Here is a 26,232-nt window from a genome sequence, read left to right as displayed (position 1 = left end):
AAAGCCATTTGTAAAAACAGGAATAAGACATTTTTCCAAGGACTCTCTCCTAGGAAAAAGCTTCGTAATTAGGATGAGTCATACTCTTTCCTACTATACGCCATTACACAGTCTGCAAACACCTCACTTGCAGATTAAGAGATCTAAAAAAACATGAGATGCAATTACTTTTACTGAGTCTTCCTCTGACCTGAACATAATTAATGCAGAAATCTCAAAAGAAGATTATTTTGGGATGACTATGGTGATGATAAAGCCAACAGATCTTATTTTATCTGAGAACAAAGTAGTAAACTGCTGAGGAAGATGATCTACTCTTAGAACACTGAGCAGGGAACAGTTCACTCACCAGGCCCGGTGTCTATAGGGTCATGAATACCATCTTCACCACTCTCACTATTTCTGATTCCCTTTTCCCTACTTTGTTAGATGAAACTTGATGACAGCTATGACTACCTCTCCAACTGTAGGTCTTACCACTTGAAAAGAGGAACTCTGGGCTCCAATCAGGCCCATCTCCATTGTTGGATTTCCAACATGGATGGTACTTTCCCAATTTACCAAATCAAATCCTACTCTTCCTCAAGATCTAATTCACTCTCCCCTTATACTCTCCTCCTTACTCTGCCATTCACTACAACCTTTCTCGACCGTGAACTCGGGTACTGTTTCTGTGGTACTTGACCAATGTGGACATAGGGATGGGTTCATCGTACATTTTTATTCTGATGCTGCCACCAGCATGCCTTGATTGCACAGATTTAACCATAAAACATATAGGCCTTACCTAAGATTCAGATTATATGCATTTATAAAAAAAGACATTTTCTTTAGAATATTTAAATATAAACACCTTTAATAAGCACAATTTTAATGATAATATGTACAGGACAAACTTTTTATGTTTCTCTCTGCCTAAATTCTCTTCATCTGTCAAATCTAAACAGAATTCAGTGTTTCCTATCAAGTCTTTCCTAATTTCAGTTCTTACCAATGTCCATCCCTGAGGTGGTTCAATTTACAAGTTTTACTTTATGATGGGTGTAAAAGTGATAAGCATAATAAACACATAAGATATTCAACACTTTATTATAAAATAGGCTTTGTGTTAGATAATTTTTCCCAGCTATAGGCTAATCTTGGTGTTTTGAGCATGTTTAAGGCAGGCTAGGCTAAGCTATGATGTTCAGTAGGTAAATGCATTTTCAACTTATAGTATTTTCAACTTACAATGAGTTTATTGGGACACAACCTCATCAAAAGTCAAGGAGCCTCTGAATTAAAATAGCCTTCATTATGACTGATTTAGTAACATAAGAGGTATCTACAATCTACTTGAATTACTAAAAGAACTAAAATTGGAACCAACATATGATGTTTTTACTGATCAAAAAGGTTATTAATAATTTCTTTAACAAAAATTTGAAAACTTTGTTTGGGTTTACTATTAGGAACTTATTGTGGCTGTTAAAATTCTGTTCTAGATGAAAGTAAGTCTTATGACCCAGAAAAAAATGTTCCAAGTACAGCAGGTCCTCGAATAATGTCATTTTGTTTGTTATTTCATTATGACATTGATAAGAGGCTGTTGGAACTTAACCTTTGTTTATAGCCTTGTTTTTAGCCTATGGTAAAATTGGTTTGTTATATATCTTTTTGCCACAGTTCCAAGCATCTACTGGCAACGTTAAGTGAGGACTTCCTGTACTTTCCATGTAATCACAGCAACAGTATCAAGTTCCTCTCCTGAGTGGAAGCATATCATGGCCAAGTGGAAGATCTTTCATAAGAATGACATCTAAGAGCAGGATGCAAAAATCGGAAGAGTTCAGATCTGCTACCCAAGAGTAGTGCTAACTGTGCCTAGGAAAGGCATTGACTAACACTTCCTCTTCTGTTATCAATTAGCCCATTACTATTGTAAATCACCAAGAACTTAATGCAATGAGTAAAATATAGGCAGACCTTGAAGTCTAAGAAGGTCACTGCTAAGGCTAATGTTTGACTACTCAGCTCCCCGTAGCTTGGATAATAAAGCCCTAGGCAAACGTACTTTAATTCCTGACTCTGGTACTGTGAGTCAAGTTCTCCCTATTTTATCTTCTGCCAAAGGCCATCTCAAATCCATAAGGAAACAGGAAGATGTAAATCATACATAAACTATAAATACAGGGTTTTTAAACTTTAAACATTCTCGAAAGTTCTGTCAAAGTTTCTACATGGAACCCAAACTACTTTCAGACTACATTTATACAATGCAAAATTAATCCAAAGACAATTTTGGCAGATAAAAATCTATCACTTCAAAGAAAGCAGCTATTAACCTGTAGAAACAGCAAATAATTCTCAACACAAATTCCTCACATTTAGCCTCTAAGAAATTGTGTAGCACCCTCATAGTATCAAAGGCTGGTTGTTTAAAAGTCTAAAAATCCTCATGTTTTGTAGTCTTTTAAAATGTGTAATATATAATAAAAAGGAATCACAGACAGATGTTTACAGTAGCCAAAAACTTATTAAGAAAGTAATTTAGTCACCACAGACAGACATGTAGCACGAACAACAGAGAATAAAAAAGACAAAGAAGAGCACAAACATGATGCTTGCTGTCAAATTTAAGACAGCAATTTTTTTCACGTAAAATATTAGGATAAAAAGAATCCAACACATTGTAGATTACTGTCAGTTTATTCCATTCAAATGAGACTCTAACTGGAAAAGGTGCTTTACAAAACAAAGACTGAGAAATAAATATAAGTTAGTGGTTATATTACTTTAACTTCTCTTTCAATTATCACCCCCTATGAAAAACATGACTAAGCCACAATGAAAAGAATTTGCTTTAAGTTATAATTGTCACAAAACAAATACACTAAAATAGGCATGGTGTGTGTTTATGTATGCTTTACGCATGCTCTTACAGCTTCTCCAAGGCAATATTCTTACCAAGTAGAATACTTGGAATTTGCTCCATGTGGTCCATTGTAATACTTTCTGTGCAGGGAATAGAAGCCAATGAGGGCAGGTATGCCTTCCTCTCCTGCATAGCTGTGCTAGGGAAAAGCAGGTGAACTGGAAAGTCACTAACGCCCTTTCAACATCCTGTGCTTCATGCGGTACAGAGCAGCCAGCTATGGTAACTGTACCAGGGTATCTTTTGCTCAGCCCAGACTCTATGACAAAGTGAGTTTGGGTGCTTTCAGCAACCACATGATAAGTGTAGGCTGCCTATGTCATAAAATACATAGGATAACATTATATAATATATACATATAACTTTCTATTATTTTATAATATTTTATATAAAATATAATTATGCAAAATAATGTGGAGAAAGTGATTCATTTTAGAAAACTGTTCAAACAATTTTCAACATTAATAAGTAAACAATTTCTGTATTTGGTTTCATGTTCTTGTGGGACTGATTTTTTTTTATCAGAATATATTTTTAAAAAGTGAAGACACATGAACTTGGTTTGCATGTGAACACACATAGGCGTGCACACACACACACACACACACAACACACACACGCACATACCAGCAAGGTCAGTATTGTTTAAACTATACCCTTACAATACACAAAACAAACATCAATTTAATTAAAAAAAAAAAAAGAAAGAAAGAAAATGAGAAAAGGTCCTAGCAACGGAAAAAAAATACAGAACAGATATTTTGAATAAGGAAGAAAAAACTCTATAAAGCCAAAAGAGAGAAGGCACAACCTTTATAAATAATGAAATGGACACATGCCCAGAATAGAGGAGAAACAAGGTAAAGCTTTCTTGGACAAACCCAAAAAAGAAATATAATATATGCACAATGAAACTGTATACTAGAGAAAACCAAAAGGCAAGCATAAGCTCCTGTTAAAATGAATTTCTGGATTCAAGGATCCGCAGGATTTAGATTCGGGCCAACATCTCAGTGAGAGTAAGTTTTGATTTTCATGTGAACAGGAAGCTAAAGTATATTGTTACATACATTTTGCATACACACTGAAACTCTTATATTTTGCTTCAAAGCAACATTACAAGGACATAAAGATTTAGTGCGTAGCTGCCACTCAGTGAATTAACACTGTGGCGGCAGAGCTACTGGCATTCTCTGCTGTGTCACCTCTCTCACTTTTGTCTTTAGAGGGTAACATTTTACAGAACACTTTAATGTTATGTAACAATATTCTTTATAGCCAGTATACAGTCCACAGAAAGTTGTCACTCAAAGGCAATACCACAAATTTTACTTACAAAGCTTCTTCCACCACAATTCTGAGATTTTAAAATAAGCATATATTGTGTTAGTTATCAACATTTTTCAACATGTTGCTCAAGAAAATAATATAAACATTATGACAGAACATCAATATTTAAGCACAGAAAGCTTTTTGAATGAGTAAAATACAAGTATATAATTCTTACTCACCTATGAAAACGATAATCTTATAACCAATAGAAGAACATATATCTTGAGAATTTTTTATTAATGGTGCCATAAGACATTCATTCGTTATCACCCAGGCCTACCTTTCACACTAGTGGGCACTTATTACAGTGGCTGATGTTAGAGAAATAGTTGATAGCCCCAGGACAAGATTTCTCTCCCACTGAAGTCAAGTGGTAGAGAGGCACAGGCTGCAATGACTGTGCATCAGTACTACCTTGGAATCTGAAACTCACTGGGTAGAAACACTAATAAACCAGGGAAACATTTACCACAATTCGGTGGGTATGGGCATTATAGGAGGAAAAGGCTTAATGACAAGCTCAATTTTGAACGTACTGAAGTTGAAGTACCTGCAACTCCAAGTGGTGAAGGTCACATGTACGGCTTTGCACTAAGAAAGGGCTTTGGACTAATGATTTAAACTTTGGAGTCATGAGCATATGGATGATCATTTAAGCCACCAAACTGAAAGACATGGCCCAGAGAGAAGGTGTGGAGTGAGGGTAACAAAGGAACCTAGGAGAGCCTTTTGAGGAACACAGACAGTGAAGAGACAGAGGTACAAAGAAGCTACAAAAGAGTCGAGAAGTGAACCAGAGATGTAGGGGAAAAAATGAGAAGCTAACGGGAGAGTGTATTTCAGAAGAATCAACAGTGCCAATGTTGCTAAGAGGAAAATAAGATAAAATAAAATCCTTGCTTTTGATGGGCTGGGCAACATGGCCTTGCTGTCCTATTAAAAAGGTAAAATGTAACATGTATTAAGACAGTTATTAATATTAGGTCTACTGTGCTAAGTCCCAGTAGAGAGGAAAAAGATATTCAGTCCAGATGACTGCCAGCTGGGGAAAACAAGAGTGAACTCTTAAAAGACCATGAAAAGAAGAACAGTATTTGGAGTTTAAAGAAAACAGCAAAGCACTGCAGGTTTTAGACTTCACAGGCATAACCAGACAAAATTCAGAAAGCATAAGGCAGTAAGGAATAGTGAATTAATTCAAATAGGTTGGTTCCCTCTGCTTGAAGGGGGTTCTGAGTGGTACAATTTAAAAAGTAGATTGGAACCATATTATAGAAAGTCTTGACCAAGGAGTATGGAAGTAATGAACATATTTAAATGCCTTTCCTCCATGGAAAATACCTAATTATTCTTTAATTTTCTACTTATATGCTACCTCTTCAGTGTCAATTTAGGTAAAGATAAACTAACCTTTCTTTATGTCCTCAAGTTACTTTCTATTCAGATCTCTTATGACATTGCATTCTAATTATGTTTCCTAAATCTTATGCTACTCAAGGGAATGGGCTGTGTCTTGGTATTTCACCAAGCCAAACAACATATGTGCCCAAGGAACATTTTCTGAACAAATAATATGAGTAGAGTGGTACTTTATGAAGACTGACTGTTAACTGTCTGTAGTATGGATTAGCAGAGGCAGGCCAATCAAAAAGCCAGGAAGAGTGAAAAGAAGCAATGAGATCCCATCTGTGTGGCCACTGTGGAAACAGGGGAAGGTGGAATGTCTCTGAGAGATGCTTCCAAGGCAATATCAATACAATCTGTGACCGAACGAAACAAGGCAGAGCATAAGGCTAACATTTTAAAAAAAAACCTTTAAAAAAGTATATCCTTTGACTCCGTAATTAGGCTTAGAAATATATCCTGAGGAAATAATTACAAAGATTCATGCATACTTTGGTATTATTTATAAGGGTGGAAAACTGGAAACAATTTTAATTTTGAACAACAGAGGATTAAATAAACAGCAGTCCCCCTACCTGACAGACTACCATGTGTACAATATATCACACTTATAAAAATTATGTAAGGATAGCAAGAAAATGTGTACATTATAGTAAGTTAAAAAAACTTTATAAAGACAAATATACAATTTGACCCCAGCTTTGTTTGATCTATATAAAAACACAGGAAAACTGTATGTCACAAGGCAGGCACTGGATATTTGTGAGAAGTGATTGACAAGACTATAAATGCCTTTTTCTTCTTTCTAATTAATTTTACAATTTTTTAAACAATAAATATGATTTTTATACTACAAATTAAACATCCCTTTTTGTAGGAAGTGAGCTAGCATGAGAAAATCAAGTTGTCAGGCTACTTTTTTTCTGAGAGTTGGTGGGGGGGAAAAACAGAACCAAAATCTGAAAGGACAGATAGTTTGGTGATTTTTTAAATTTTTGTCTTACTTTAAGGATTAGAGAAATGGAGGAGAAGCTGGTAAATATAGAATCCAGAGAAATAAAAGAGAAGCTTACCATATCCTTGATGTACTTTTCCATTTAAACAAAATGTACAGTACAGCCAAGAACACCAGGGAGAAATCTTGGAAAGAAAGGGGAAAAAACAATCTACAAAGGTGACATTCTTGTAGTATCTAGAATAGGAAACTGTTACCTTATTACATAGTGTGAAAAACATGGCCTTGGCATCAAACAGATCTGGGTTTAAGCCATGGTGCCTCTACTTAGCAGCATGTGACCCTGGGAAAGTTGCTAAAGCGAGTGCAACGTGGTACAAACCACCACCTGGCGCAGAGACGAGAGCTAAGCAGACTCTATGGAAGTGGCTATGGGGTACCTGTGAGCCCACCCCCAGGCTGTGACTCAGCAGGTCTGAGGCTGGTCCTGGGCGAGTCTACTGCAGGAACGGGGGAAAGAAACATGTGACAGCTCAAGGCCTGCCACATGGTAGGTACTTGGTAAATGCTAGATGTTTTAATGTACAGAATATAGGGCTTCGATCATTTTCATTAAGGCTGCCATGATTTTTTTTATTAAACACAAAGACAAGATCTGTCTTAAGGGAGTATATCAGATTTTTTTGCTATGAGAGAAAAAAGGTGGAGAATTAACTAAAATGAACACAAAGAAAAACTAATATAAATGCCTTTTATGATCTAAAGCAGTACAATGGCATTAAAAAATTCAATGTGAGTGACTCCAAAGGTCTTTGACATATGGTTCTGCATAATTCTGCTAAAGCAAATGTGAATCATTTCTGCTTCGTGATGCGTGGAACCCAGTCACTTAGTTGATCTGTACGCTTTCCCACTGATCAGTATCCAGATTACATTTAGGTTTTGTTGTATTCTCTTCATCACCATAGACAGAGAAAGGCTTCATTCTTTGTAAAATGGCCTCAAAAGGGAGTCAACTGCTATGCTACAAAGATATCTGCAAATGTGGGGAAATGTAAAAGGTCTCAGAAAATATTCTAGCAAATGTCAAAGATCTACTGTACAATTACATTTTTTAACATAAGGGAAAGGTCTTATCCTATTTCATAAATAGTCTCCAGCAATAAAAAGTCACATGAAAAGGTCAGAGTACATGGCATTTAGTGCACCCAATATTTCAAGTTTGTCTGCCTTCCTTCCTGGCATCCTAGAACATGCTGGCTGTTAGAAACGATCTTCGAAATGCAATCTTGGGGGAGGCTCACAAACTAAGATAAGTGCACTGTGAGCCATAGAGAGTGGAGGCTGCTGGCCATCTCTACTCCCACTATATATAGTCACTTTAGGCAAGTGACAGACTGGATTATCAGTAGGTAGTTTGTACAAAGCAAAAAGATCAAGAAATTAATTGGTCTAACCACGCTGCTGAAGACTGAGCTGTCTATGATCAGCATACTGCGCTTCCTTCTTACACAATCGCCAACTTTCTCAGAGCAGATAAGAACTACTATAGAACAAAATAAGGGAGCCAAAGACAGAACGATCAGATACTGCAGCCGTAGTGTGGATGTTAAGTCAGCAACTCTGTCTCCCCTGGATATAGGATGGGGAGGTTTGATCAGGTGTGCTGATCCAAATTATCTAGTGGAAATTTATTTTTTCTTGAATGGTTAACCCTGTATTCCCTAGATTAGTGGAAAGACAGTATCCTCATTCCTTCACATTTAGAATTGAGGCATCTGAACTAAATATGGATTGTTCTACTTTGAATTAAAAAACATTTTATTTATTTCAAACCCAAAACTTAAACAGATCCATATGATGTTTTAGAGTCTTAACACATGAGCTGATTTGCTTGAGTGACTTGATCTGGAAATGGATAAACTGAAAACATGACTATTTGGGGGCAGGAATTAAGTTTTTCAATAATGCTCCACACAACCTTCTTACATATTGTCTGTTACTCTACAACACAAGTCTTCAGTTCAACGAGATTGGTTTTGCCTAGCTGACTACTCAGCTCCACAACGGCCCAAATTCTGTGCTCTTTCTTATACTCTTTTCTGCTCTTAGCCATGCTTGTTTTTTCTGCATATCCAATCACATAAAGTCTCTAAGGTCCAAGGAAAATTCAACTTCTTGAAAAAGCCTTATCTGAGTATTTCAACACTACATGATCTCTTTTACTGAACACTCCTGTAATTATTCAGCATATTTATATGTTATATACCATAAAACGTAGCGTATAATTATGTTCTTTTATTTTTTAATTTTTCCATGTGTATTATTATCAATCCATGAAGATGGTAAAGTTCTTGAAGGCAAGGTCAATCTTAAACAAGACATACCTTCAAACAAATATGATAAGTTTCATCCTTACCTCCAACTAGTTAAACCTAATTCAAGTTGTTCAAATGAGCACACTTGTGCCGCCTAATGGTGAAAGTAATTATTGAACATTTACAACTCAGTAATTGGCTTACAAAACAGTAAAACCAAATAATGGTTGGACCAAATCATTATTTGTCTAAAATCAAGGAAGAATAAAGCTATTATTCCTAAAAATGATGAAGCACCAGAGATGAAATAAATATAACTAATTTTTGTGACAAAGGAGGCAAGAACATACAATGGAGTAAAGACAGTCTTCAATAAATGGTGCTGGGAAAATTGGACAGGCACATGCAAAAAAATGAAACTGGACCACCAACTTACACCATACACAAATGTAAATTCAAAATGGATAAAAGACTTAAATGTAAGGCATGAAACCATAAAAAACCTAGAGGAAAACATAGGCAGTAAAATCTCAGACATCTGTCACAGCAATATGTTTGCTGATACATCTCCCAGGGCAAGAGAAACTAAGGAGAAAATAAATAAATGGAATTTCATCAAAATAAAAAGCTTCTGCACAGCAAAGGAAACCATCAACAAAACGAAAAGGAAGCCCACTGTATGGGAGAACATATTTGCCTATGACACATTGGATAAAGGGTTAATATCCAAAATATATGAGGAAGTTATACAACTTAACAAAAGGAAGACAAACAATCCAATTAACAAATGGGCAATGGACCTAAATAGACACTTCTCCAAAGAGGACATACAAATGGCTAAGAGACATATGAAAAAATGCTCAACGTCACTAATCATCAGAGAGATGCAAATTAAAACCACAATGAGATATCACTTCACACCTGTCAGAATGGCTGCCATCAACAAGTCAACGAACTACAAGTGCTGGTGAGAGTGTGGAGAAAAGGGAGCCCTAGTACACTGCTGGTGGGAATGCAGACTGGTGCGGCCACTATGAAAACAGTATGGAGTTTCCTCAAAAGATTAAAAATTGACCTGCCATTTGACCCAGTGATCCCATATCTGGGAATATATCTTAAGGAACCCCAAACACCAATCGCAAAGAACTTATGCGCCCCTATGTTCATAGTAGCACAATTCGCAATAGCTAAGATTTGGAAACAGCCCAAGTACCCATCAGTAGGTGAGTGGATAAAAAAGCTGTGGCACATTTACACCATGGAGTACTATGCGGCTGTGAAGAGGAAGGACCTTTTGGCCGTTGGCACAGCAATGGAAGGAACTAGAGAGTATTATGCTAAGTTAAGCCAGTCAGAGAAGGACAAGTACCAAATGATCTCACTTATATGTGGAATATAACAAAATAAACTGATAAAAGTTTATTATTAAATGTGAAAAAAACAAAAACAAAAACAAAAACGTTCTCATATAATAGCCTCTTTTCTCTAAGTTAACAACTTCTTTTGGGTTTGGGTTAATCTACTGGAGAAAAATTATATAATTACATATTGAAATGCCCTATGATTAGAGGTACATATGAAATAAATCATCCATGACAAAAATTGATCTAGGACACTATGCTTATCTTACTTTTCAGATAAAAGAAAATAATATTCAACTAATACCGATTGAGTCTCTATTACGTGCAGGGCATTCCATAACCTTAAGATGGCTATGATCTAGTAAAAGTATAAAGGAAGTACACTAATGACAGAAATCAAGGTACTGGTCCTTGGGGGCAGGGGGAGGGGGTGAAGTAAACTTTTGCAGTTATTATTCCAGGAACAACACATCTGTATATAAAGTTATATAATGGGTTTTATATTTCAGGATAAGTGTGGATTTCCTAAATGCTCTTCATCTTGATAAAATATATTCTAAACAGAGGCACAGAAACTAGTTTCCTTGTTTTATATTTTTTCTCATTCAGTGCTTCCTAGTAAGACTTTTTATCCTTAACTTCTTGGTGTCATAAACCTCTCATTTTCCCATTTGTGCTGACTATGGGATGTCAGCAACACTGAATTCAGTTACATGTGTGAGCAGTAAAGATGTTATTTATTGGTAACTGGTTTCAGTGCGTGGTCTCCAGGATTCCATTAGTATATAGTATTTACTTATATGGTCACTTGTTTTAAGAGCAAGCTTCTTTTTTAAAAAAATTTCTTTTCTATAAATTTTTATTGATTCATTGGGGTGACATTGGTTAATAAAATTATACAGGTTTCAGGTGTACAATTCTATTTCAAATGATCAGAAGCAGATCTCAGGGGCTTAAAGGTCAGGAAGTTGTGCTGGGCCCTTTCTGAGTCAGGTTCCTCTTCTAAAAGGATGCTCTGGCCTGGGTGACCTCTAAGAGCCTCTTTACCCCTCATTCTTGATGAAACTTTTTCTTTCAGTTCACTTGACACCAGTCCTTCCCCAAACCCCCGCCTAAAGTAGAGCTGCCTCCACTCCCCACCTGGTGCCAGCTCACCCTGTCATCTCAGGCAGCATCATAACCACCTCCCTTGTGATCACCATCCCTCCATGATCTGGCCATTTAGCCTCCTTGTTCTTTCTTTTTAGAAGTCTTTCTTGAAGAAAACCATCCAGATCACTATTATCGAAAAGGTCCTTTATTAACTAAACCATACTACAAATATGAAAGGCACCACATTACAGTAGAAAGAGCGTGGCTACTCAGACAAACCATATGCCAATAACTCTGACGAGCTTCTTCACTCAGCCTCTGCTTTAATTTTGCCTACAAATTAAATATTAATAGTGGGAACTACCATATGGAGGGTTGTTGTGAGGATTAATTGACAGAACACTCAGCATAATGCCTGGTACTTAGCAAATACTCAATACATGTTAACTGCCATCACTATAATCATCATCATCATCATCCTTATTATTTCTATCATTATTACTGTATATAGGTCCCATTCCACTTTTCTAATGGAAGCAAATGAAATCATCTGACTGTGTTTGTCTTTTTTACTGATACAGAGAAGGGGGGAAATCAGTTGCCAGCTCTGGCAGGAAATTACACACTGTGGTTGTTGACTAGTACCCTGAGTGATGACTAAGTGACACACATCCCCCAAAGTTATAAATCAGTTTGCTACTAAAATATTCCCCAGATTTCAGAACTACAGATATATCCTTATCCACTATAAAATAATCTTCAATTGCCCTGCCTACATTTAGAAAGATCTTTATTAGCAAAGATGTGTTCCAACAGCATACTTGTGTTAAGAGAGAAAGCCAGCAGATGAATGTGTGCCATGATGTCAGAAATACCTTTAATGAAACCACTAAATACTATGAAATATCAGATTATGTAAAGAAATAAAAAACATTTTGTCGAATGAGGAGTCTGAACTGTAAGTCACAATAAGTGGTACCACATTAAAAAAAAAGAAGAAAAAATAAAAACAGCATCACTGCTCAAATGTCTCTGGGCCTCCCCGTGCCTTCCACAGGCATAGAGCTGCCTTCTCCGTGCGCCTCTACGGGTAGATGGACACTCGCTCTCACACACCACACAGCCGTCAAGCACATGAGGCCATTTCATACTATAAACACAGAATTCCAAAAGCAAGCCAGACTAATGGGGACGACATTTTCAGTCTGTACTGTAATTTTGGATTGGCTATATTTCTTTAAAATCATGGGTACTTCATTGTACAGATGTCTCATCCTGGCAGGGTTTGTTAACTGAGGTTATACTTAGTATCTTAAAGCACATTAAGCCCTAACGAAACAACATTGCCATTTAGGGAAAGAAGACAGAACTTAATTCTTACATAATGTTTCAAGGCCTTTCATGTTAGGAACAAGCAGTTTTGTGACAAGGAAGCAATTACCAGATGAAGGTGATAATTTGTCACAGATGTCACCATTATACATATGATTTACTAGAAATCAGAGTGGAAAGCAGAAACGTGCAAACAAGATTTTCCTTCTGCTAGGTGACTCTGGCTTAGAATTATTCTTGTAAAGTTAATAACACTTCAGCATGTTTCTGGATAGTTCCTTTTTCAAATACATTAATATGTGTGCTATTTATATGTACGTGTGTATGAATATATAAATATATAAATCTGCAGCTATAATGAAATGTACAATTTTTTTACACATAAAAATATCAAAACATAAACATTTAAATGGGTGGTAGGTGTAATATCAGCAATGGAATCACCTTGTCCCCACAGGCCCTTCAATAGACAAGGCTCTAGAAGAAGCAAATGTGAGGTAGGCAGTAGTATGGGCCGCAAACTAGGAAGCTGAAGAGTGGGGTTCCATCCCTGACCTATAAAAATGTATTACCCACCCCAGATGCCAGTTCTATTTAACTATAAAATGGAGGTAGCATTACTGCCTTCCTACCAACCGGAATCATTTGTTGGACTGTAATAATGAATGTAAAAATATTTTTAAGCTACAAAGAACTGTAGCATAATTATAGTATAAGTAAGATACTTTCAAGACAGTTTTGCTGCTTTGAAAAACATTTAAAAATAAAATGACAGTTTAACCGTGTATATCATTTTCTGCCTATTCCAAAAAGGGGGGAGTGAAAAAGTTTTGTTTTTATAAAGATATCTCTCATATTTCTAAGGAATACATAATAAAACATTTTAGTGCATGGGGTCAACTTAGTGTAAAAATATAGTGTCTCATTTCTTGAGATAAAATATAAAAAAGTGCTTTGTAAATTCTAAAGGGCTATGTATATATAAAGTGTATCAATTTTTGCCACTTTGAGATGGGCGCTTACCTTCTCTTAGACGATCTACTATGAAAGTAAAGCCTGTAGTTCTTGGATGTAAGACATATTCATATTTCTGAAGTCCATTCTTTTCAGCAAAATCGTTACTTCGAGCCTTGCTGTTTTCTAAACAAAACAACAGACCATTAGAAGCCATGCAATAAAGGAAGATAATGTGAGGTAAGGAAACAAAGTTTCTTTAATAAAAATGAGTTAATTTTCCTGTGATTACTGTGTCAAATGAGAAGATACACTTTAGCAAATCCCTTACAAAGATCCTAGAGTTATGTATTTATTGGACTTTTGAAAATTATATAGTAAGGTATTAAATAACTTTTTGTAAAGGTTTATAAATTCATATTCAAACCTTTAAAATTCTTTAAGAGATTTCACAAAAGTCTATATTCAGTGAAATCTAAAATACAAATAAAATTCTAATAAACTAAAATTTTCATAGTCTTTATGTAATAAAAATTGAAATACTAAAATATAAGATGCTAATAAAACTAAAATAGTAATAAAACACAAGGAGATTTAGACATTCAGAAGAAATAACTAGCAATTTGCCAAACATATCAGATCAACATTTTTTCTTAACCCAATAATTTAGGGCTTTAATGCAAAGTGAAATATCTCCCTTGCTCAGGCACAGAGCATGCTAATATTACTAACTAAAACCACTCACAACAGAATGGGCACATGATCAGCACATCATGTACAAACATCTGAACATGGTTTGGCTGAGTATAGTTACAGAGTCAAGTATATGTTCCAATTGTTGGCAAAAACCTCTTTTTCCATTCCATGAGGTAACTTTATAAGTTCCAAGAAGAACCAAACCCATTATTCAGCAAATATATTTGGAAAAAGTAAAGTGTTCAGAAATCTGGCCTCAACCCCTGGGGGAGATCATGAAATAGCTTCTGATGACAGCAGATGTTAGAACCTGCAACCCTCAGCTGCATCTTGAAATTTATAGACTATTCCAAGTCACAAGAAAAGTGCCTATATATATATAAACACAACTTTCCTAAGAGTAAATTTAAGACCATGGAGTCCTCAAAACCTAAAAAAAAACCACAGATGGATTTAAAATATTCAAAGAATACTCCTATAAAAGGCATGTGCTTTAAAAAAATAAATGAAGAATTGGGTCAAAGAACTAAATATCCACAGATCCCCGGCAAGTCAAAAGTAAAGGCCCTAAACATGAAAAGTAATAAGCTCCTTTCTCATTCACTTGAGGAGACTACCCTGGGCATGGGAGCTTATCAAAGCTGGCAGTACCTGAAATGGGATGAGGAAGCCCAGGGGCACTAAAAGCGTGAGTAGTTAACTAGTCTTCAGTTTGTTCTAGCTGGACCCTGAAAATATGCAACTACATGTTGAATAAGTTCACCACCTAAAAAAGACATGAGAAAAAATAGAGACTAAAAAAAGTTTTCAATATATATTATGTAGGCTCTGAATGTCTAATGTATGAACATTTTAATCTAACATACCTAAGTAGCAGCAACCTGTGGGCTTTTACTCCATTAGCTTTTAATTACTAAATAACTTCCAAAGTTCCCATTCTTTAGTATGCATTTTGGCATTCAAAAATATAAATTAATCTATCATTTCAGTAAATGACATACTAAGATAGCTGCTATTTCAATACCCACATTTAAGTATTATACATTCTAAGTATTATAAAATTTAAGTATGGCTCTGTCCATTATAATTTCCCAATGATAGTTTAGCTCTGGTAATCAACTTACAATGTCTTTTCAAGCTTAAACAATATGCAGCCAATATTATTCTTAGTGATCCAACTGCTTTTAGCATTTTAGCTATAAAAACCAAATACATACTATACAGTAAGCATATATTTAATATATAATACTAGTACATTAACATTGCCATGGTTCATCTAGCTCAGTTCCATCTGCAATAGATGAGTCAAAGATCTCTTCCTTGCTATCAATGTTTCCCAAAATACTTTCATTTCCTGTATTGACATATTATGGCTTAGTCATTCATTCACTTACTTAAATAGTTGTGTAACTGGTTCCATACATTACAACGTCGAGAGAGTGAGTTAGTATGTTCATTTACATGTTCTCCTCTCTTAAGCTCTAAGGGTTGCCCCTCCTAGTGGATCTTAGTTGCCTTGATCTGGTGTTGAGGAATTGGAACACAAGTTAATGTGCCACCTCTCCATACCATGTGATTTTTAGATTTCAGTTCTGTCCTACTTCAGTCTATCTTCCCTCATACAGCAGACTTTCATCCACTGGATCCTTCTCAAATTCTGCTGTATCTTTCTTGAAGTAACCAGTCTTTAAATTTTGCTCTTCTGAGTTGAAGGATTCTATAGAACTGCTTCTTGCCCAAGCTTACACACCCCACCCCCACCCAAGCTCAACGAAAGCAGTTCTTCAATCTGTCTTAAATCCTAAACTGCAATAGAAGACTTCATCTATAAAAATCAACCGTGCTTTAAAGCCAGGTGAAAACTACTGATTTGGCAAGGATGAGACTATTTTGTTTCTAATCTTCTAAAGAATCCATGGAAATCCAATGGCACTGTTGGCCTATGTGGTTCGATATCTGGGAAGGCAGGAAGTCCTAACTGTGTCCTTCTACGTCCCCTCAGTTACAGCTGAGTTTTCTTGAGGAAGGACAAAGCCTTTCTTGCTTATATTAGGGATAAGGCTTTAAAATACCAGGAGAAATGCAACATATTAACTTACATCAACAATAAATGAAATTGGTTACTATCAGATGCTTTTCTAATAAGAAGTTGAACGAAAAGGTCTACTGGATAAATATATCTTGGAAGAGAACAGAAAATATAAAGAACAGGAAGGAGGTCCTTCTTCCTCAAGACTGCTTTGGCTATTCAGAGCTTTTGTGATTCCATACATATTATATAAAAGGCTGATGCTTAAAATATGTACTGAGACTCAAAATATAAAGCTCTAGGATGGTAAGTATAAATAATCATGATCTCTTGGGGTTGCCCATCATAAATTCTGGGGTCTGGAGACCAGGAGTGTTGGGTTCTAATGTGCTACTGATTAACTGAGTGACCTTAGGGGTGGGACATTAATCTTGGTGTTCAGTTACTTCATGTAAGAAATAAGAAGTTTGGATTGGATGATTTCTAAGTTCCTTCATTTTTTAAAATTCTGTGATCCAAACCCAGGCTACCTTACCTGTGAGATCAGTCCCTTCTGGGAATATGAGGAGTTGAAGTGGTTCACGGATATCACAAAAATAATCAATCATGTCTTCAAAATGGCTCTTGTCATCCTTCCATTTCCTATGAATGAATATATAGGCAGCAGCCTGCATGGCCCAACCTAGGATCAAGTTAATAAGTATTTACATACAGTTTTATTGTCAATATCCACTTTTACTGAATATAATATTTCAGGTTTTTTATTTTACTATGAGTGACTTACTGTCATAATAAGAATCTCATACCTTAAATTTAGCACTGATCTTGGGTTAAATAACTCATATACCAGAGAATATTCTTAAAGGTGTTAATGTAAATGGATGGACAAAAAAACAGATAACAGAGAGAGTAGCAGCTGAGGAAAGATACAGTATATACTGTAGTGAATATCTAAAAAATATCTTGCAGCTGAGGTGCCTAAGCTGATTTTGATTCAGAACACAAGACAGTTTTAGTCTCCAGAAGCACTGGCTAGTCTACAGAACCACCTCTTAGATATCCCTAAGAGTCCATCTCCTTTAATATCCTGTGTATCTTTACAATATACTTTCACAATTTCAGCTAGTGGGAGTGAGTGACAGTTCTTTGCAAACAAAGAACACAACTAAAACAATAGCTATCATCATTTGGTAAATATAGTAAGTAGTATTTGAGAATATATAAAATTATTAAATTTCTTATTTAAAAAACTGTAGAACTTTAGTTGGTTTGAGTAAGTGCAAACTAGAATACTGTATTCTACAAATATAAATAAGCACATACCAAAAAATCCACTTTAGTATATGTCTTGCTTTTATGCATCCAATTACTACTCACCCACTGTACTGTCAGTCATATCCATTAGTACTGGACTTGATCCTACACTTGACCCTCCCACATGTCTCTCCTCCTTCACTCAAGGTCACCTAGGCCAACAGTGCAGTGTCTGTAGGCAGTGTAGCTCTGGGGTGAGGTTGCCTGGATTAGAATCGTAACTCTACCACAAACCAGCCATAAGTCTTTGTCCCTCCTTGATCGCATATGTAAAAATTAGCATAATGCTGTAACAGTATTTACCTGAGAGGGGCTATTATAAGAAGTAAATAAGATTATTTAGCAAAGAGTATTCAACAAATAATAGTGATCATTATTATGATTAAGAAGTTCCAATAATATAAAGGATATTATATCAAGGAACATAAAAATATAACAGAGTTCCCATTCATAATAGCAAAATAAAAATGCAAAAACAAAACAAAACACCTGCATGAAGACAACTACACAACTGGGAGGAAAGGGTGAGATATACAATGTTTCTGAACTCAACCCACATGCCAATGATCTCCAAATTTATAATCTATTAGTTTCACATAATTACAATTAAATTCCAGTGGCATGAGGGTATGTTAGAATTTGGCTAGTTGATCCTAAAGATTATCTGTAATAATAAAGAGGTGAGACTATCCAAGATAATTTTAGAAGAACAGTAGGAAAGATTCACACCATTAAACGTATTCATTAAATGAAGCAACAATAATTAAATCAGAACAATTTATCTGCAAAAACAGACACATAGAAAAGAATTCAAGACCTAGAAAAAAGACCCTTGAATATGTAAGGAAATTTAGTATAATGACAAATTTCAAATCAGAGGGTAAAGAATAAGTTGGTTGAATTCTTGGTGGTTGTTTTTTTACATTTTTATTGAGGTAGAACAGTAAACTATGCAGATACTAAGTGTGTAGGTGTAAAGCTTAATGAACTATTACATATATCTGTGTGGCCACAATCCAGATTAGAACCTTTCCAGCATCCCAGAATGCTTCTATGTGTCCCTCTGCCAATCAATACCCCCCACTCCAGCAAAGGAAACCATTATTTTGACTTCTTTCACCATAAATCATAAAAATGAAGTAACACAGCAGATATCCTTTTGTCTTTGGCTCAATATTATGTCAGTGAGATTCACCCACGTTGTTATGTGTAGCAGTATTTTTTCAAGAAAACATAATATAATCCCCTTTGTTAAAAAATACATGTGAATATATTTCCAATAAAAGACTGGAAAAATATACACCCAATCTGATGGCAGTTCAAGGTTGGCATTTTCTTTCTACTTTTTACACTGCTGTACTGTTTGAGTTTTTATAATGAGTGTGACTTTATGAGGACTTTTTTAAAAGCTTACTGACAGCCCGGCCGGTGTGGCTCAGTGGTTGAGCATAGACCTAGGATCCAGGAGATCATGATTCGATTCCTGGTCAGGGCATGTGCCCGGGTTGCAGGCTTGATCCCCAGTAGGAGGCGTGCAGGAGGCAGCCGATCAATGACTCTCATCATTGATGTTTCCATCTCTTTTCCCTCTCTCTTCCTCTCTCTGAAATCAATAAAAATATATTAAAAAAAACAAACCTTACTGACAGTATCTATGCAATAAATGCCACTAAATTACTTCGGTCTGTCTCAGCTACCTGAAGAGAAAGGAAAATGTCAGCTTGATTAGCCAGAATTGCTGTGTAGCAGTATTTTCTTCTTTGCATTGCCATGTAGTAGTCAATTCTATAAATATATCACTATTTATTTATACTCTCCATGGAGAGATTCCTTGGATATTAGGAATAAAGTTCATACGGATGTTTTTGCAGCAGTCTTTTGTTGAACATAAGCACTCGGTTCTGTAAAGAGAATACTCAGGAGTAGAGCTACTGCCTCAAAGAATTTCTGCAAGTCCAGTTTTAGTAGACAACACGGTTTCCAAAGTGACTATACTAACTGATATTCCCCACCCACAACGTACGAGACTTCTAATTGCTCTATAGATAGCCTCACCAACACTAGGTCTTACGAGTCCTGTTTATTTAGCCATTCTGATCCAGGTAGAGTCGTTTTAATTTGCATTTCCCTTATGATTAACGATGTTTGAGAACCTTTTCATATGCAAATTGACCATCTGGATATCTTCTTTTTGAAGTGCCTCTTCAAATTTTTCCCCCATTTTTAACAGAATTATCTTTTATTAATTTGTAGGATACAAAGTTCTTCATCAGATAAATACACACACAGGAAATATATATAATTCTAGGTTTCACATATATATTAAATATATTCTTCAGTCTGTAGCTTGCATTTTCCTTCCCTTAATGGCATGTTGTTATGAACCTAATATCCAGTATTAATGAAACCCAATTTATAAATCTTTTCCATTGTGCTTGGTGCTTTTTGTGTCCTGTTTAAGAAATCTTTGTCTACTCCAAATTCATGAAGACATTATCCTACATATTTTTCTAGAAGTTTTCCTGTTTTAACTTACACATTTTGGTTTATGATCATCTCAAATTAATTTTTATATATTGTGTGAAGCAGACAAAGGTCCTTGTTTTCCATATGGATATTCAGTTGCCAAGTACCATTTATTGAAAAGACCAAGAGATCATTAATTTAAATAATAAGATATTACATTATACAATAAATGAAAACATACTGCCGTAAAAAATGTCAAACAATACAAAAGTATAGGCTAAAACATGAAAATACTCCTTTATTACCAAGTCCTTCAACTCTAACCCACCTATCATAATCTCTTTGTTGTAATGATGGTTAACATTTTCATACGAATTATTCCATATTTTAAAAATTCTTTGTATATATGATTGATTTTTTGGTGGTTGTTTTTTTAAAAATATATCTTTATTGATTTCAGAGAGAGGAAGGGAGGGGAAGAGAGACAGATAGAAACATCAGTGACGAGTCATTGACCGGCTGCCTCCTGCACGCTCCTGACTGGGGATCGAGCCTGCAACCCGGGCATGTGCCCCGACAAAGCATCGAATCCCAATCTCCTGGATCCTAGGTGGATGCTCAAACGCTGAGCCAATCAGCTGGCTGGGCTGATTGATGTTTTTTAAAAAACACATTGAATCATACCTTTGTACTGTTCTATCATTTGCTTTTTTTTCATTTAACATGTTTATAAATATGAATCTACTTCATTTTAAATACCTGAATTATAATCTCTAATAGTGCTTCTCAAACCAGTTTTGTTTTTAGTTTCCAAACCATTATTGATAGTTTTGTAAATTACAATAAATTACTAGAAAGATGATCACATGTAAAGTTATGACAATGTCACAATACTAAAAAAGTTTCCAACTACTTTAGCTCTGTACTTACGGTGGGCCAGCAAGAGTGTGCTAAGGGGTGCTATTACATAAATCACACTTCAAGAAGTAGTTCTGTAATATAGATATACCATGGTCCAGTACCTTACTATCATCTAGGGTATATCCAATCTGAGAATCTGGCTTTACTGGAAAGGTTTACTCCATTCACATTTATTAGAACTGTCTTTTCCTTTTCCTGACATCTCTGATGTTTCTTATTTGTTCTACTTCTTTACAGTCTCTTGCCCACCTTCAATTTTTCTCCCCTTGTTTTTCATTAAAATTACATTTTCTTTGCCCCCCTCCTTTGTTTTGTAGTGCAAAGGTCGGTAAACTATGGACCAAATCCAGCACAGTGTCTATCTCTGGCCCACAAGTTAAGGAGAATATTTTCTAATATGTGGAAGTTATGTGAAACTCAAATTTCACTGTTTATAGACAAAGTCTGATTAAAACTCAGCCACCCTCACTTGTCTGTGTCACCTATGGCTGCTTCAGTGCTGCAGTGGCCAAGTGGAATGGGTGCAAGGGACACAGGACTGCCTGCGAAGCCTGAGCTAGCTGCCATCTAGCCCTTTACAGAAAATTTACTGACATTACTCTAGTGGTTTGGAAACTGCATGCCCTCTTCTGTTCTTATAATGGTCATTTCTTAAAATTCTTTCACCTTTTCATCTCTGACAAACATTTAAACTTATATAATTCTATCAACACGGAGGTAATGAACAATCCTCCCCAAGCAAACAAAAGTATGCTTCCCCGCTGGCCCTCTTCCAAGACTTACAGAAATATCCACAGTCCTCCAGTTGCTGTTACTAGCACTAACACATTCCTGAGGCTCCGCAGAAACATTTTTAACTAGTTAGACTCTAAGCTTGCTGGCTTCTTGCTAATCAGTGTTTCTCTATCCTATGTCCTTCTACTAGTCCTCCTGAAGGAATTTCTTTCAAAAATGCCTGAGTCTTTCCATTCCTGAAATGCATTTGCTCTGTTTTGGAGGCTACTAAAGCTAAAAGCAGAATTCGAAATTCCCAATCATTTCCCCTCAGTTTCAAAGCCATCATCTTCTATCATCAGATATGACTCACAAGAAGTCCAGCAGAGCCTGATTTGTGTAGATAACCTAATTCCTTCATCTGGACGCTTTAATGATTTCCCCTTTCACCTCGAGTTTATGGAATTTCACCAGTTTGGGTCTAGGTATAGAATTTGTTCATTAATTCTGCTCAGTAGTTGGCATGTTGTTCCAATGTGAATCTTTCTTTAACATCTGGTACATTCCTTCCATTATTTAATTATTTTCTCTCCTCTTCATTCTCTCAACCTGTCTGGAGCTTCTGTCAGTTAGATGTTGAAACCTCTGGATCTGTCCTCTCATACTTTTCATCCCCTTTCCTCTTACACTGTGTCCAAGGGAAATCCCTTGGCTAGCTCATCCAGCTCACTAATTAGATTTTTAGCTGTGTCTGGTCTACTAATTGAGCTTATTTCAGCAATCATCACCTTAAATTTTCAAGATTTATGTTTGGTTCTTTTTCATAGCAGCCAAAGTTTACAAACAAATAGCAAAAAAATGTTATGACAAATACAACAGTATAATTCCAATAAAAACTTACTGAATGATTACTTTGTGCCTTGTACTGTTCTAAGCAGTTTTTGTTAATTCAATTAATTCTCAAGACAACCTTATGAATTAGGTAAAATTATTATCCCTATTTTATGGATAAGGAAACCAAGGCACATTGAGATTCAAAGAACTAGCAAGTGGTAAAACCAGGTTTCAAATGCAGGCAGTGTGGCTCCCAAGCTGATGATCTGAACCAATGTGCTAAATAGCCTCTCTGCAATATATACTTGAATCTCTCTAAGGGTAAAACACAGTTTAAATTCTCCTCAGAGGCTAGACTTGGCATTTTTTAGTGCCAGACTATCTTTAAAGCTGTGCATTTTCCTCAAATGTCAGTTCTGAATTGTCTTCATATTTGTAAAGGATGTTCTACACTGAGCAATACTAGCAGGTAGAATGTATTTCTCCATTCCAAGTGAGAATATCTGTTGCTCCCTTGGGGGAAGGAGTCGTAGCAAGATCTGCAGAGCTGTGCCATAAAACTCTTTTAACGTTTGTGTTTCAGAAATCTCAGAAAGGGAAGTAAAATGGCTGAATCAGTCAGCTGCCTGGACCTCTCCTTTGAAGATGCGATGATTCTTCCCCTTTGTGCCATGCCTTGTCAGTGTTCCATCTACACATCACTAATGCTTTTGAATTTTTACTACTTTTAGCTTAAACATTTTTCTCCCTTTCACAAAAATCACAGGAACATCTTGTGAGGTTTTCCCCCCGTTTCATTGCCATCAAAGCATGTATTTTATTTGTGTTTAAAGCAATACCCAGATTTCTCTTAACATTCTTAAAATCCTCAAATGTACATTTTTATGACATTTATTTCATATGTCTATGAGCTGATAAATGACAGTGCAACTGATCATGTCATCTGAAATTAGGCTATATCACTTGCCTTTTTCATACTTTTCCATCGAAGGACATTCTGTCTATCACCTCAATTTCTCAGACACGGGCTGGGAGTCTGGCGGGTTGATAAAGACAGATTCTGTGTACACTGGCCTTACTACCGCTATCTGCTTTCTAAAATCCTGTTTACGTGATCAGCATTGCTTCTCAAGCAGACAGGAGTAACCCCTGAGCATCCTCTATTGTTCAAGCCTATTCCACAATTGTAGAACCTGGTTTTCCTTGGCTTAACTTCCCTTTTATCAAGTTTTAGAGGTAGCTAGGGAGGAAAAAAACAAATCTGTTTGCTTGAGTATATTTTAACATTCATTCTTTCTCAATAAAAAGCAAGCCATTTTCACCATTTTTCTCCTTTTTTGCTGTAGTGTAGATGGATATAGTTAAGGGAATCATAAAAACATCTGCACCACTTACCTAGTGCTGTAAAACCTGAACTTCAAAGATAGGTCAGTCCGATTTATCACTGTTGTCCACATATAGATTAATTCACTGTAGTATCTACTATGGGCCTAGGAATGCAACACCAGAAACAAAAAGCAATGTAGAAGACACAAACTGTTCTCTTCATTGTATTTTCAATCCTGAATACTGGGCGTGGACGCAACCAACGAAATGCTATACACAGGCCTCTATTAAATGAGTGATAATATTATCAGATACAAACTTTATATAAACTCGTATCACAACAATCATGATCAAAAACTATATTTACTGAGTATATATAACAACAGCCTCATGTGGCTGGGACTCCTCACTCCTTGGTGGGACCTCCCAAGTCAAGACATTGCTCCTGACTCTTAAATCGCCACACCATGGGTGTGGGACCTGTCTGTTCCACTTCTCTGCCCCACCTACCCATCTCAATGTGAATTCTTTTTTATATCCTTAGTTATAGGACTTCTAGTCTTCAGGTGGTTCTCAATGATGCATGTTTATAATTTAGTTGCAATTTTGATGTTGTTGTGGGAAGAGGTGAGCACAGAGTTTACCTACTTCAGCATCTTGACAGGAAGTCCCCCTAATACTATTCTTTAATCAAAGGAACTAGGGTTCCTTAGAGAAATGCTGAGCCTAGGATTGGGGCAGGGAAAATACAAGATTCTTGTACCAAGAGAAAAAGACATATATAATAAATACAACAGCTAATTTAGTTTTCCCCCAGTACTGCAATGTTGCTTTCTCTTTTAAAATGCCATTACAATTTAGAGGTAGCTTACTTAGCCACAGGTGAAAGGACAACTGAAGGCACTGCAGTCAAATTATTGACTGAAATTAAGATGAAAAACAAACTATAAGGTACATTGAGTCCATCTCTCCTATCTTTTTACTATTATTGTAAAGTACCCTTTTCTAAGTTGGTTCAAACTGGTCATTGTAAGATTTATTTTATTTGTACTGCTCCACTAAACACAAAGCACACAAAACCTTAAAGCTCCCTCCAAACTCTTTCCCCTAAAATCACCCTATTATAAAAGCATTCCTTTTAGATATTTTTTAGAATCTACTTTATTAATTTAGGCAAAGGGACTCCTTAATTTACAGTAGACCTGAGGGTACTGAAAAGCCTAGAGTCAAAATCTGCTTCAGAGTTCACATTTGGGATGCCTAGAAGCCTAAAGCAATGCAAATCTGACTTAAGTATTAGAAAAAGTATACATCAATGTGATATCCAACTTAGGTAACTAATTGTATTAACTTCAGTGAGTGACTGAATGGAAAACCTTAAAACCCAGAGCCATTTCTCTCAGCCAAAGAAACTGTCTACTTCCACACAGCTCAGGACTTGAGATTTGTTAAAGAGTCAGCTAACACATTCAAAACAAAAGCTTCATTTAAATTACCTAGATCTCAATGCAATCCTAAAAATTACTTAGTTCTCAATGTAATCTTAGAAAGAAGTATAATCCTGGTATTCTGCCTGGCACATGATTTAGCTGAACTAAACCTTTGTTCCCAATGGGTTTCCCTCCCTGAAAAAAAAGTCACCAAACCCATCTCAGCCAAGCAACTCTGGCAACTGAAACTGCAAAGGCAATAATTACAAAAACTTATTTTTCACCTAGCAGCAGACTTGCTAAGATGAAACTGATCTGCATTAGTATCTGAAAATACACAGAGATGTGTATGGGATATTCAGTCATAGAACTAAAACCTCTGCCTACCATGTTTCATTTGACAGTTTTCATTAAAATCTTGATTCATAAGCATTTAATAAAATTTACTGAATGAGTAAATCAATCATTAGATACTTTTCTTTATAGATTAGTAAAATGGGGGAAAGCAAGTTATAGCAGATGCTTTTGGCTATAAATAACATAGTACCATCTGAAAGTTATACAAACAATCTGGGCTTATGTTTCTCACATAAAATGAAGTCTGGCCCCAAGGTTGGTTCAGACGCTAGGCTCTCCCATTCTATTCTGCCATCCTCTTGGACTCAAGGTGGCTGCAGCAGCTCCAAGTATGATATGCTCTCACAGTAATGTCCCAAAGCAGGAAGGAGCACATCAGCCTTTCAACCAAGCTCTCCTTTTAGTAAGGAGGAAAATCTTTCCCAGAGCCTCCTGCCAGACTCTCCGCATTAAGTCCCTTTGGTGAGACTGGCCAACAGGAGG

General features: G+C 36.1%; 1 protein-coding gene across 2 annotated transcripts in view; it reads right to left on the bottom strand.

Annotated features, from left to right (window-relative positions):
- The window catches only part of LCLAT1 (lysocardiolipin acyltransferase 1), a 94,230-nt gene that overhangs the window by 32,769 nt on the left and 35,229 nt on the right, over positions 1-26,232 (bottom strand). For both annotated transcript variants that reach the window (XM_087823442.1, XM_087823443.1), the window contains exons 4-5: positions 16,923-17,069; positions 13,732-13,848 (exon numbers count right to left, since the gene is read on the bottom strand). In XM_087823442.1, coding sequence (XP_087679568.1) covers positions 13,732-13,848; positions 16,923-17,069 — 264 coding nt within the window. The remainder of the gene's footprint in view (positions 1-13,731; positions 13,849-16,922; positions 17,070-26,232) is intronic.

This window comes from Miniopterus natalensis, chromosome 13 (assembly GCF_054644295.1).
Source record: "Miniopterus natalensis isolate mMinNat1 chromosome 13, mMinNat1.hap1, whole genome shotgun sequence".
Lineage (NCBI taxonomy): Eukaryota > Metazoa > Chordata > Mammalia > Chiroptera > Miniopteridae > Miniopterus > Miniopterus natalensis.
The sequence above is the reverse complement of the archived record's forward strand: the minus strand, read 5'-3'. Positions and strand labels throughout refer to the sequence as shown.